This window comes from Elephantulus edwardii, unplaced genomic scaffold (assembly GCF_000299155.1).
Source record: "Elephantulus edwardii isolate Elephantulus edwardi_28Jun2011 unplaced genomic scaffold, EleEdw1.0 scaffold00048, whole genome shotgun sequence".
NCBI lineage: Eukaryota > Metazoa > Chordata > Mammalia > Macroscelidea > Macroscelididae > Elephantulus > Elephantulus edwardii.
Window position 1 is genome coordinate 6,022,937 of NW_006399798.1, and position 11,875 is coordinate 6,034,811.

The 11,875-nt window shown below is 54.2% G+C and overlaps 1 protein-coding gene across 1 annotated transcript in view; it reads right to left on the reverse strand.

The window, feature by feature from the left end:
* The window catches only part of ITGB4 (integrin, beta 4), a 38,994-nt gene extending 28,130 nt beyond the window's left edge, over positions 1-10,864 (reverse strand). Inside the window, exons 1-9 of the mRNA XM_006886369.1 lie at positions 10,182-10,864; positions 7,991-8,041; positions 7,582-7,670; positions 5,238-5,320; positions 4,911-5,012; positions 4,592-4,796; positions 3,871-3,967; positions 3,476-3,647; positions 1,256-1,519 (exon numbers count right to left, since the gene is read on the reverse strand). Of these exons, the coding sequence (XP_006886431.1) occupies positions 1,256-1,519; positions 3,476-3,647; positions 3,871-3,967; positions 4,592-4,796; positions 4,911-5,012; positions 5,238-5,320; positions 7,582-7,670; positions 7,991-8,041; positions 10,182-10,864 (1,746 nt within the window). The remainder of the gene's footprint in view (positions 1-1,255; positions 1,520-3,475; positions 3,648-3,870; positions 3,968-4,591; positions 4,797-4,910; positions 5,013-5,237; positions 5,321-7,581; positions 7,671-7,990; positions 8,042-10,181) is intronic.
* Positions 10,865-11,875: the final 1,011 nt, after the last annotated feature.

Below are 11,875 nucleotides of genomic sequence, written 5' to 3' on the forward strand. Positions count from 1 at the left end.
AGTGGAGTGGAGTGTAACACAGCGGAGTGCAGTATAGAATAGTAGAGTGGAGTATGACACAGCAGAGCAGACTGTAACATGGAGTGAGGTATAATGGTTCTGCTAACCCAAAGGTTACACTCCTGTGATGGTTTGAAAACACCAGCAGCACAGAGGAAGGAAGATGGGTGACCTACTATGTGGCTTACAGCCTCTGAAAACCCACTAGAGTGTCAGCTGAGTTGGTTCCAACAGGACACATTGAGGGTTCTTTTGAGACAGGGTCTCTATGAGTCAGAACTGACACATGACAGTGAGTCTGGGCTGAAAATACACAAAGACATAACTCCATCTGAGTGTAGGCTGTTCATCACATTGATGCAGCCAAATCAATAGGGTGTGTCCTACACCAATCGCTTTTGAGATATAAAAGGAATCATTTGGGCACAGAGAAGGCAGAACAAGCAGAGGTAAGACAGAGAACACGTGAAGATTACCAAGGAGTGCAACCCATACAGAGAAATATCTTCCCTAGGGCTGGACTTTGAATATGGACCTCCAGGCTCCTAAATTGGGAGAAAATAAATTTCTGTTCTTTAAAACCATCCCCTTATGCACACCGATGTTTATCGCAGCTTTGTTCACAATAGCAAGAAGTTGGAAATAACCCAAGTGCCCATCAACAAATGAATGGATAGAGACGCTCTGGTATAGTCACACAATGGAATACTATGCTGCACTGAAAAACAAGGAGCTCATGCAATGTTATTTAACATGGGTGACCCTGGAGGACATTATGCTGAGTGAAGTTTCTCCGTCACCAAAGGACAAATACTGCATGGTGCCACGATTGTAAAACAGGACTGGCCTCAGGGTTGGGAGGAGACTGAGGAAGATGGGTTCAATAATGTATACTGCATTGAAACAGATGAGGGAGAAAACCGTTTTAAAGGGATATGTGATTAGGTATTTTTGTCATGACAGGAGTCCAAAGTGAAGGCTGCATAGTGAAGTGGACCTGGGGGAGAGTTTGTAAAACAATGAAAGAATTTTTCTTTTACTTTTCCAGTGTACTGGGGGGAGGGTTGGGAGGGGTGAAAAGTGCAACAATGAATGAATGGAAACCCAAATTCTCTGTAAATTTTCATTGAAATTAATAATAAATTTTTTAAAAAACCTCAACCATCCCCTTGTGGTATTTCTGTTACTGCAGCACTGGAGAACCAAGCCAGAGGAAGGAAGGGATGGGTTCTCTGCCCCTTTTGACCCCTCCTACCTCGTAGTAGCTGTAGGAGTAGTTGGTGACAGCAAAGATGGGGATGATGTTATGCTTGGCTAGCAGGCGCACCAGTGTGGGCACAGAGGGGTAGTCTTGGCTCTTGTACTGGGTGTAGGTGCCCGTGGCATCCAGGTGGCACTCCTCATCATTACGTCTCATGATGCCCGCCAGCACATTGGCACCGTCAGCCTCGTAGTGGAAGGCTGACTCAGTGGAGAACACCAGCAGGTGGGTGCTGTCTGTGCGCCAGCCAATGTTCTCCTAGGGAGGGCAGGAGGGATGCTGAGGACCTTCATCATGGTATCCCACACGGCAGTGGTAGTGGACTCCAATAAGTGGCTCTGCCAGGCAATGGCTCAAGAATCCATAACCATCATAGACAGTGACGTATGGTTCACCCCTACACTGCCGTCATACACGATAATGCAGGGGACGGATGGTGATAGAAGCTGGACACTAGCCATGGGGATGGGCAGCGAACGCATGGTCTGCAGGCACAGAGGGCCCAGGGAAGATCAAGCCAGCCTGCCTTGGAAGGAAGGGAAGGCCTGAGCCAGGCTCCTCCAATGTTCTCTGAAGCTCTCAGCTGGCCGAGTGGGAACATTTTCACAGCATAGGAACCTGTACACCATATAATAGTAAATGGAAAAAGGCCAGTTCCAAAAGGCCCAGATGTGGGCACCCTCTCCTCACTTGTCCACATAACATTATATCCCAGAGACCAGGTCGCTAGGCGGAAACTGGCACTGGGTCACACTAGATCATGCAAGGGAAGTGACTACATCATGACATCCCTGTCAAACTGCAGAGTGACATAACTGACAAATTATTTTAGGGCACAGCTGCCAGATCACATGAAGCCATAACTGCTAAGACTCATGGGCCAAGGTCAACCTGACACGTGACCGTTACAGCCAACATCACTGTCACCTTGACCTGCGTTAGGGTTTGTTACAGCCAGACGTGTGTTGTAAATGCTCTGAATAGTTATACAGTAATTTTTTGCTATTGTTTTAAAGGCAAAATGCCGAGTAAAAAGATCACTGATAAGGAATATGTCCAGTGATTAATTAAAAAACAAAGGTATCACAAAAGGACAAATACTGCATAGGGCCACTGTTGTACAATGGGCCTGACATCAGGACTGGGATGAGACTGAGAAAAATTGGATAAATGATGTATACTGCATTGAAACAGATGAGGAAGAGAACAGTTTAAAAGTGATATGTGATTGGGTATTATGGTTATGACAAGAGTCCAGAATGAAGGTTGCATAGTGGAGTGTATCTGGAGGGGGGTAGGATTGCATGCCAATGTCGGGATTTTTCTTTTACTTTTCAAGGAGAGGAGCAAACTGAGGGGGAGGGGTGGGCAGGGAGAAAAGTGCAACAATTAATGAATGGAAATCCAAAATCTCTGTAAATGTTCATTAAAATAAAAAAATTAATAATAATAGAAAAAGGTAGTGATTTGGAAAACTGTGGATTATAAGAGCAAATGTTTATGCCAAAGACAGTGAGGGGGAAAAAAGGACATTTCTGAATTATAAATTCCAATTGGAAAAGAGAAATGCAAGTGGATGGGGTGAAATGATTGGCCACTTGTGTTTTTTTTCTCCCTAAGTTGTCTGGAATATAGTTTACATTGTTTTCAGCAACAACAAAAAGAGTGTTCATGTAAAAAGAAGGGTTCTGCTTCGTGATCAAGCACAGCTGGAGGAGGTCCTGGGAGCAGGGTCCTGGGAGACTGGCCTTTGTAAGGGGATTGGCTGGGAGGCCGATCTCATTTCAGGGCAGAGAAGACTCCAGAACCTCAAAGTCCTCCCGTGCCCTGTGATAGCTCAGACTGGGGACCTTGGCTTCCAGTACAACTATACCAGGATTATAATTTAGGGACCCCCCCCAGGGAGCTCTGGGGGCGTAATTCGTAGGGTATTGTGTTGCTAATCCCAAGGCTGTACCTCTCTAGTGGTTCAAAGTCATTACCGACTTCGTGGGAGAAAGGAACAATTTCCTCCCGTGTGATGTTCAGCCTCCGAATACCAAAAAAGGGTGGCCTGTGAGTGGACTCCGATGAAAACTAGTTGTGTTTTTGAGTCGAGAGAATCTGGGTTTATTAGGGGCCTGGAGGTGGTTCGGGGACTGTGTGTCCTCTGGGCAGTTCAGCCCCTGCACAGGAGGTGCCAGCTTGCCCAGCTGGCAGTGGCCCGGTACTCACCGTGCACACGGCCGTCTGCAGGATGGCATCAAAGCCCCCTTCTGGAGCGTCCAGGTTTCCCGAGATCCGCTCGCCCTGCAGTTTACTCTGGAATTCGTTCACATCATCTGTCAGGCTGATGACGTTTTTGAAGGAGAAGGGAGGGTCACTGTTGGGCCAGGGCTCCTTGAGCCTGGATGGAATCGAGAGAGAGGGGAGGAGAGGAGAGAGGAGAGGAGAGAGACAGCTCGTCAGCAGGGAGAAGACCCCACAGAACCCAGGGCCAGCCTCACTGCCCCCTCTGCCTGGCCAGTGTCCCCTCTACTCATTTCCACCATCAGAAGCATTTCAAGGGGTCTGAGTGACTGAGGAGATGCGTCACCGGACCAGGACCCCTGCCCACCTGGAACCCTCACCTCTCGGGCCTCATGTCCGTCTGGGGGACGCTGACTTTGTCCACAAACTTGCCGAAGCCGATGGTGTAGTCGCCTGTAAGTTGGCTCAGGACCCGGGCTAGACACCCACAGGAGAAAGGGGGCCTGATGACCGAGTGTGACCACCACAGGCTGCCATGGAGTTGGCTGACTCGTGGTACCCCCATGTGTGTCAGAGAAGAACTGGACTTAGTAGGGCTTTCAGTGGCTGGCTTGGAGAAGGGGTGGCCAGGCCTTTCTCCCATGGGTAGACCTGAACACCAATCAGGTGGGTGCTTGACTTGTGCCATTTAGGGATACTAAGTCTCCACAGTAGACCTTTGGGGCAGGCGGAAGAGGGACAACCACCTCCTGCCAGCCCTGCAGACTGGATGTTATTCCTAAGAGACCTGGTCTCTTTACAGACTCAGGGGACCCAGAGTCGGGCTGCTAGCAAGTGGAGGTGCTAGGAAGCTAAACCCATCTCTGTCTGCTAAGTGTTTCTCCTGAAGGGGGTCCCTCCTTTTTGGGGTCAGAGGTCTCTGATGACCACGTTGGCCTTCCCTAAGTCCACAGTGACGAGGTCTAGCAGGGACTCTCCCTTGAAGATGGGGAGGGTCTTCTTGGGGTTGGAGGGACTCAGACATTCTGTCTCCCTTGTGGTTTGGGTGCAGCTGTCCCCATCCCCTCTCTTCCCAGGTCCTGTCCCCACTAGCCAGCATACCCAGGTCATGCCCCATCTTTTTGAGGTTGGCCAGATCGTCGGACATGGAGTTGGAGAAGTCCATGAGGATGTACAAGTCCACCGGGCTTTCCCACGGCTCGAACACCTCCAGCGCGAAGTGTTTCTCCTCGCCCGGCCGCAGCCGGACCCACAGCTTTTGGGGTGACACCTGGCTGCGCTGGAGGGTCGTGTCTATTTGGTTGCCCTGTTGGGGAGGTTGTGGACAGCTAGTGTGACGGGGAAGTTCTCAGCCCAGCCAAGGGACACAGCACACCCCCGGGTCTGGAGGGCCCGCCTCCCTCTATCCCTCAGCCAGCACCTTTGTGATATTCAAGAAGCTCTCCATGAATACCACACTCTTCTGCCTGCAGCCTGCAGCCAGCAGCTCCGCCCGGGTGTTGCAACGCCGCTCCTTGAACAGCTGGCCGGAAGAAGGAAGGGTCAGCAGGGACTGTGCTCATCCCCAGCTGCCCGAACCCCTAGGTTTTCTTTCCAGAAGAATGTTCTAGAACATTCTGATTCTCCCACACCCACCTGGTCTGAGACAGTGGCATGTGGAGACCCAACCAGCATCAGGGGTGGCCCAGCAAGGCAGGGCCATCTGGGCTGGGGAGGGGACTGGGCTCCAGGGGCCGGTGGTCCTCACCTCATCGGTGCAGTAGGCGCAGTCCTTGTCCACTCGGATGCACTCGGTGCAGCTCTTCACCTGGGCCTTCTTGCAGCGGTTCGCTGAGGGCAGGGAAGGTGGACACGTAGGGGTGGACCTCAATAATGACCATGCCATTTCTATATGCACCTCATGTTAGAGAGGTGGGCTTTTCTCCCCATTTTACAGAGGTGAATGGCCCAGGGATGACACAGTCTGCCACACACAGCTAACCCAGGTAAGAGTTGACAGAGCCAGGCCTCAAACCTGCAGGCTTCCACTCAAGTCCAAAGGGAAAGGTAGGGACTGGGAATCCTGCTGCTCTCCTCGCCTGAGAGCCCCTCAGATCCTGCAGAGTTCCCAGGCCTGGCATGAGCTGTGCCCACCGTGCCCAGACCTCCAGGACCCTCCCATCACAGCGCGACCTTTTCTGTCACACAAGCTTCTACCGGAGCCAGAGGACTCACTGCCTTGCTGACCACAGCGATCCCTGGGCCTAAGGGCTCTGGTGGCCTTGCGTAGAAGGTGTTGGGCTGCTAACTGAAAAGTTGGGAGTTCGGATCCACCAATCACTCCACAGGGGAAAGATGGGCAGTCTCTGTTCATTCTCTTCAAAGCTCACACTTTTGGAAACTTAGTGGAGACAAGACCACTTGGGTTTTTCTTATTTCTCTGGGCCTGTTCTTGGGTTGTGCAAATGGTTAATGCCTTCAGCTGCTAATTGAAAGACTCTTAGTTTGAGTCTACCTGGAAGCACTCAGAAGAAAAGCCTGGAGACCCACTTCAAACAGCTCACCCCGGAACGCTGTTCTAGCCTGAGGTACAATTTGGAATCAGCTTGACAGCAATTGACTGTCAGATCCCAGGATGTGGCATCCACGAGGTTCTCAGTGAGTGAAGGAGGTAAGACTCAAGTGTGTTCATCAAAGGTGACGTGGATTCACTTTGGTTATATTTCACTAAAAATACACTAAGGACCAGGGAGCTCTCGTGGCCTAGTGGCAAGAAGCTGCACTGCAATACCAGAGGTGCATGGTTCGAATCCACCAGATGCTCTGCTGGAGAAGGAGGGACAATCTCCTCCTGTACCAATTTGACGGCACACATACACACAACAATAAAAGAAAATAAAAATAAAATTTAAAACAAAAAATACAGTAAGGACCTACTATGTGCAGCTAGTGTATGCAGTGGGGGAAGGCCCTAGGCTGGTCAGGGTTTAAGAACGTTGTTGTTAAATGCCTTGGAGCCAATTCATAGCTGACCTTTCAACAGGTTTTCAGAGGCTGTAATAGAAGAGATTGCCCTCTTTCTCCAAGGAGTACTAGTGGATTCAAACCACCTGTCTGGGTTGGCAGTGAAACTCCTTACCCCCCAGGCCGTTATAGCTTTAAAATGATTATGCCCTGAGCTCTATCAACACAGAGAGGTCAGCGGTTTCTAAGACACCACCAGGGGCCCTGCGAGAAGGATGAGGCCGTCTGCTCCCATTAAGAGTTACAGCCTCGGAAACCCTGTTGGAAGATCTCTGGGAGCGGAACCCAACCCAGAGCGCTGGATTTGGTTTTGGTTTCACAGGAGATCAAACTGATTGACAAATAACCATAACAAAACCTAACACATTGTCAGTGCCCGGAAGTCGAATATGACTCACAGCCGCCTGTCAAGACAGAACCAGACTGCCCCATCAGGTTTCCGGCGGGAGCAGACGGCCTCCTCTGTCTCCAGAGGAGTGAGCTGGGCTCAGTCACTGACTTTCGGTTAGTGACATAACACTTAGCCCGCTATGTCCTCAGGCTCCTCAAATCCACACCAAGAGCTCAGATGATTACACAGTGACCTTAGGGGGCAGAGAGCTCCCGTTAGTGAAGGCTTAGCTCAGAAAAGGGGAGTGACGGCCACTCGGTCAAGCATGTGACACTGTTGAATTTATGTTCTGCTGGAAATAGTATCATCAACAAGAAGTCTATCGATCGGTCTGTCTCCAATAGGGATCAAATCAGCAAGAACACAGAATTACACACTTTCATGTTTTAAAAAAAGCCTGGACAGGAGGGAGGTGGAGAACCCTGATTGTTAGTGTTTGCCAGTTTCCATGGTGTAAATGTTCCCAAGCTCTAGCTCAAGACCCTAACATGACCTCAGCTGAGGGCAGGAACTGATTGGAGGGACAGCCAGCAAGTGGGGTCAGAGGTCTCTACTCCAAATTCTCTCTCCTCTGCTGTCCTCTGAGTTTCCTTTCTACTCCAGACAGAATTTCCTTCCTCAAGGCTTGCTGGATGGCAGACTGAGGGGTGACCCCGCGTGAGGACCACACCTGAAAGGTGGTCCCTGCCTCACTCACCGACATGGCCGGGGATACTGACGCTCAGCAGGGCAGCCAGCAGCAGCCTGGTCCACGGGCTGGGACCCAGCGCCCCCATCGTCTTCCTTCTGTAACACAACAGTCCACGTCTGAGGGCCTCACTGGCCAGGCCCACCCCTCGGAGCCATTCCCACAGGGCAGTGTGGAAACTGAGGCTCTGTGTGGATCAGGGACACCACCAAGGCTGTCCAGCCCAGTTACTGTCTTCCTGCTGCGTGTGCCTGGACGTCCTACAGGCCTGCACTTGCCCAAGGAGGCCTCACTCCTACCTTTCAGGGCTCCGGGCTATGAGATTATACCAAGGCTGGCCTCTCAGTACTGGTTTCCTGAGGGTAGAGCAGGTTTTATTCTCTTTCTGCCTTTCAGACCCCAGCAGGTCTACCCCTACTTCCTGAACCTCTCTGTCCTGGCCCCCTTCTCCTGGATGAAGGTGGTGTGCCTGGGGGGAGAGAGGCCGGAAGCCTTGGAAATGGGGAGGCAAGGTGGGACTTGAATCCCCTGCTGTTCTTCAGAGTGGAGCTTCCAGGGCCTTGAGCTCTCCCGGCAGGCCCCTCTTCTCAGCCCAGAGCAGACTACAAGCCCCTTCCTGTACTTAGACTCACTGAGTCAGCCGCCCTGCGCCTGAGCTGTCTATCAAAACATTTCCACTCAGCAGGTACAGTGGGGACGCCACAGGCCTCCAGGGAGAAGGGACCGGCCAGCTCGGCACTGCAGAGGGCAAAGGTTACGGCCTTGCCTCTTTCTCCAGGCGCAGTCTTCCAAGAAGCCTAAGACCATGCCAGGCCCTCCCACCTGAATTCCACCGCTAGTCCTCCCACTTCAATCTGTTCTCAGTCCTGGGCTTATGGGACAGGGGCATCCTCTGGGCCTGTGGGCACGGGAGACCTGTGTGTACCCAGCAGCCAGATACTGTCTCCCTCTGCAAAGGCAGGTTGGCCCAGGAGGTGTTCAGCAACGCTGGCACACCCACAGGTAGGACCAGCGCTCCACCTAACGACTGCTCTGAGCCAGGTGCCCTGAACCTCTGAGGTGGGGCTCCTTGGGGGAAGGAAGTTTCCTGCAGTCTGGGGTGTGGGCACCACACCCACATGCTCAGCCGGGCAGACTCGGCCCCTGGGGCACCATTACACAGTGCAGCTGGGGCTAAGCCCAACTCGGCTCACCCTCCCCACGTCCTCAGGCCAGTACGCAGTGGGTTCTGCCACTGGGGACCCCCACTCCACAGCCAGTGAGTGTCCCTGCATGCCCCACACCCCCCGTTACTGAATCAGCACCGGACTGGGTACACACACTTTTGTTCTCCCCAGGCCACAGATGTGGAGACTGAGGGACAAGGCCCTTGGGGCCCTTGGAAGAGCCTGGACAGGCATCCTCCCCACCCCAAGAACTCCCAGGATACCCCTTGCGGCTACAAAATGCCAAGAGGAGCCAGATACACACTCAAGAGTTGCCTCTTGGACTCAGAATATTTCAGAATGTTTTAAAAGTGGTTGCCAGTGTTAGATAGAAATGGTGAGATTTCACATAAAAGGGCTGTGGGCATATGTGAGGGGTGACAGAGACGGGCTGGGCACAGCCCATCCCCCTTCCCCTCCAGGCCACCACGGACCACTCACTGTGACTCATTTGCTTGAACAGGCTGGGGTGTCCCCACACTCACTCTCCCTTCTTATCCAATGGACCTTTACTTGGGGCACTGTTGTCCCTTCTGATTGGCCCAAGTCCTCACCCTGAAGGGCTCCTCACCCTCAGGGTCAGCTGTTGTGAGAATATGGGGCCCTCAGTCCTTGGCAGTTGTCATCAGGGAGATCAAAACCTGGGGTCATACACCTTCCCTGATGCCCTGCCTCTTCCATTGCCCAACTCCCCTCCCCAGAGACCCTCAGCACCCATGTCCAGCTCTGTGGGGGCGGTGGAGACACCATGTGGCCCGCTGCACCGAGGGTGTGGTGGGGACAAGGAGACTGGGGCCAGCCCCTGCCTCCACACTGCTGGCCCACTCTAGGTAGGCAGGGAAGGGAGTAGGTGGTGAAGGGAGCAGGCTGGAGGGGTGCCAGCAGTGGGCACAGCCTCCAGGGCTGCTGGGTGAGGTCAAGAGAACTTCTGGAAGGAATGGTGTCTTCAGTAACTTTGGTAGGCGGCTGGCGAGGGCTTTGCTGGCAGAGGAAAGTCAGGGACTCCCCGGCCTGAGTAGACTCCAGCTCCCCTCCAGCCAAATGGGGTGCTCACATCTCTGGGTAGCTGCTCCCCGAACTTTGAAAACCGCAGAAAATCCTGTGGGGTCCCTTCCAGCTGCCCTGCCTCTGCTCACTTCTCCACTTCCACCAACCCCAGGCTTCTTCCTGCTGCCCCTGCTGGGGGTCTGCCTTCTCCAGCTGCCCCTGCTGGGGGTCTGCCTTCTCCAGCTGCCCCTGCTGGGGGTTTGCCTTCTCCAGCTGCCCCTGCCCAGGAATCTGCCTTCTGGGATCTGCCTTCTCCTGTTGCCCAGCCTGGGGTGTCTGCCTCTTCCTGCTGCCCCTACCCAGGGTCTGCCTTCTCCAGCTGCCCCTGCCCGGTGGTCTGCTTTATCCAGTCCCCACCTTCTGCTCTCGGCTGTCTCAGCACATCCCGGAAAGCTAGACACCTGCCCTGGACAGGGCACATCAGCCTCCAGGAGTGGAAGGGCTGGGGAAACAAAAGGCATCAGGTCTGCTCCCCAGCTCCCGGCTGATGCCCGTGCTGAGTGGGCACCCGTGTTCCGCCCTGGTTTCCACTCCTGGCACCCGGCTCCCGGCTCGGGGCCCTGGCCGCCCCCTTCAGCTGGCTGCCCTGGCGTGGCAGCGCCTACCTTGGGTGGGCTGCCCGGCGGCTCCGGGCTGCGGGGCGCGCGGTGTCCCGGCTGCAGGGCGGGAGGGCCGGCGGCAGCCAGCGGGCGGGCTTTATGGGCGGCGGGCGGGCAGGTAGGCAGGAGGCGCTGGTGAGTCAGGCCCCGCATTCCTGCGCGCCGCGCACCTGTCGGGACAGGAGCGGCCGCCACCCGGCCCGCCCCGGAACAGGGTGCCGGCGCCCCGCTCCAGGCTCCACGGCCGGGGCGCGGGGAGGAGCCGCCTCGTACGCTCCCCGCCCGGCCCTCGGCGCCCCCGCCCCCGGCTGCGCCCTCCTCCTGTGGCCCTGGGCCCCTGGCCAGCCCGTGCCACGCGCGGGAGGGGGCAGCCAAGGCTAGGGATGCCACCCCCAAGCCCTGCTCTGTCTTCCTAGGCCCCGTGAGCTCCCCACGACCCATGACATGTTGGGGGGGGACCTGAGAAGGCGGGGTCTGCTGTGATCTGAACTAGTTACTTAAACTTCCTCCAACCCTGGACAATACTGTGAACTGGGCGGGAGGGCGTGGAGCCAGCACTCTGAGCTGCTTGTCTGCTTCCTCTGCACCGGTTACACCTGTGAAGGGCCTGGGTGCCCTCAGCTCCACATCCCAGATGCCCCTTCTGGATCCCACCTGCTGTCAGCACCGACCAGTGCTGAGGCCCCTGCCTCCTTGTGCCTGTTTCATCCTCCCTGTTGAAGCCTAGGTGCCCACGCCCAGGGGTCCAGGACGCCTTCATTGACCTCAGTGCCCCCGGCCAAGGTTGGGGCATGTGTCTTCACAGCCCTCAGGGCATGACTTTCTCCTGGCATTTTCCACTGGTCTAGGGACTCTGGTGATGTCTTTTTGTCTCCATCAAGTGGGACAGGGTCCCCTGCTCAATGCTTGGACAAAGGCTGTTCTGGGAGATTGTCACAGGGCTTCCCTGAGCCTCAGTTTTCTCATCTATAAAATAGACAGGGTTTGCCGACTCCCATAGTGTTTGTGGGAGAAGCTGGGACAATCTGGGGAAGTGCTGTGGGCAGTTCACCCAGAGGGAAGCCCGAGGGCTGTGCCAGGTGAGAGCCCTCTCCCACCTCTCAATAGAGGGCCACAGGTTCTTGTTGTTGTTCTAAAGTACTGTTGAGCATATCCACAGGTTTTAGAAAAAAAAGAAATTAGATGTTCTGGGCATTCATGATCATTGGTGGTGCAGTCGTTATTCAGATTTTAAACGTCCCAAAGAGTCACCGAAACTGTCTTTAGAATTTGGCCGTAACTGAAGTCACTCTTTGTAGATGATATTTTTCTCTAACCCTAAATAGTGTTCCACACCTTCATGTCCCAGTGGGTTTCCTCCCGATCGAAGGCTGCTTGTTACCTTGTGGGATGGCCACCTCTGGATTGTCTGCCTCCTAGGGTCATTGGACCAGTTGTCTCATCCACCTGCAG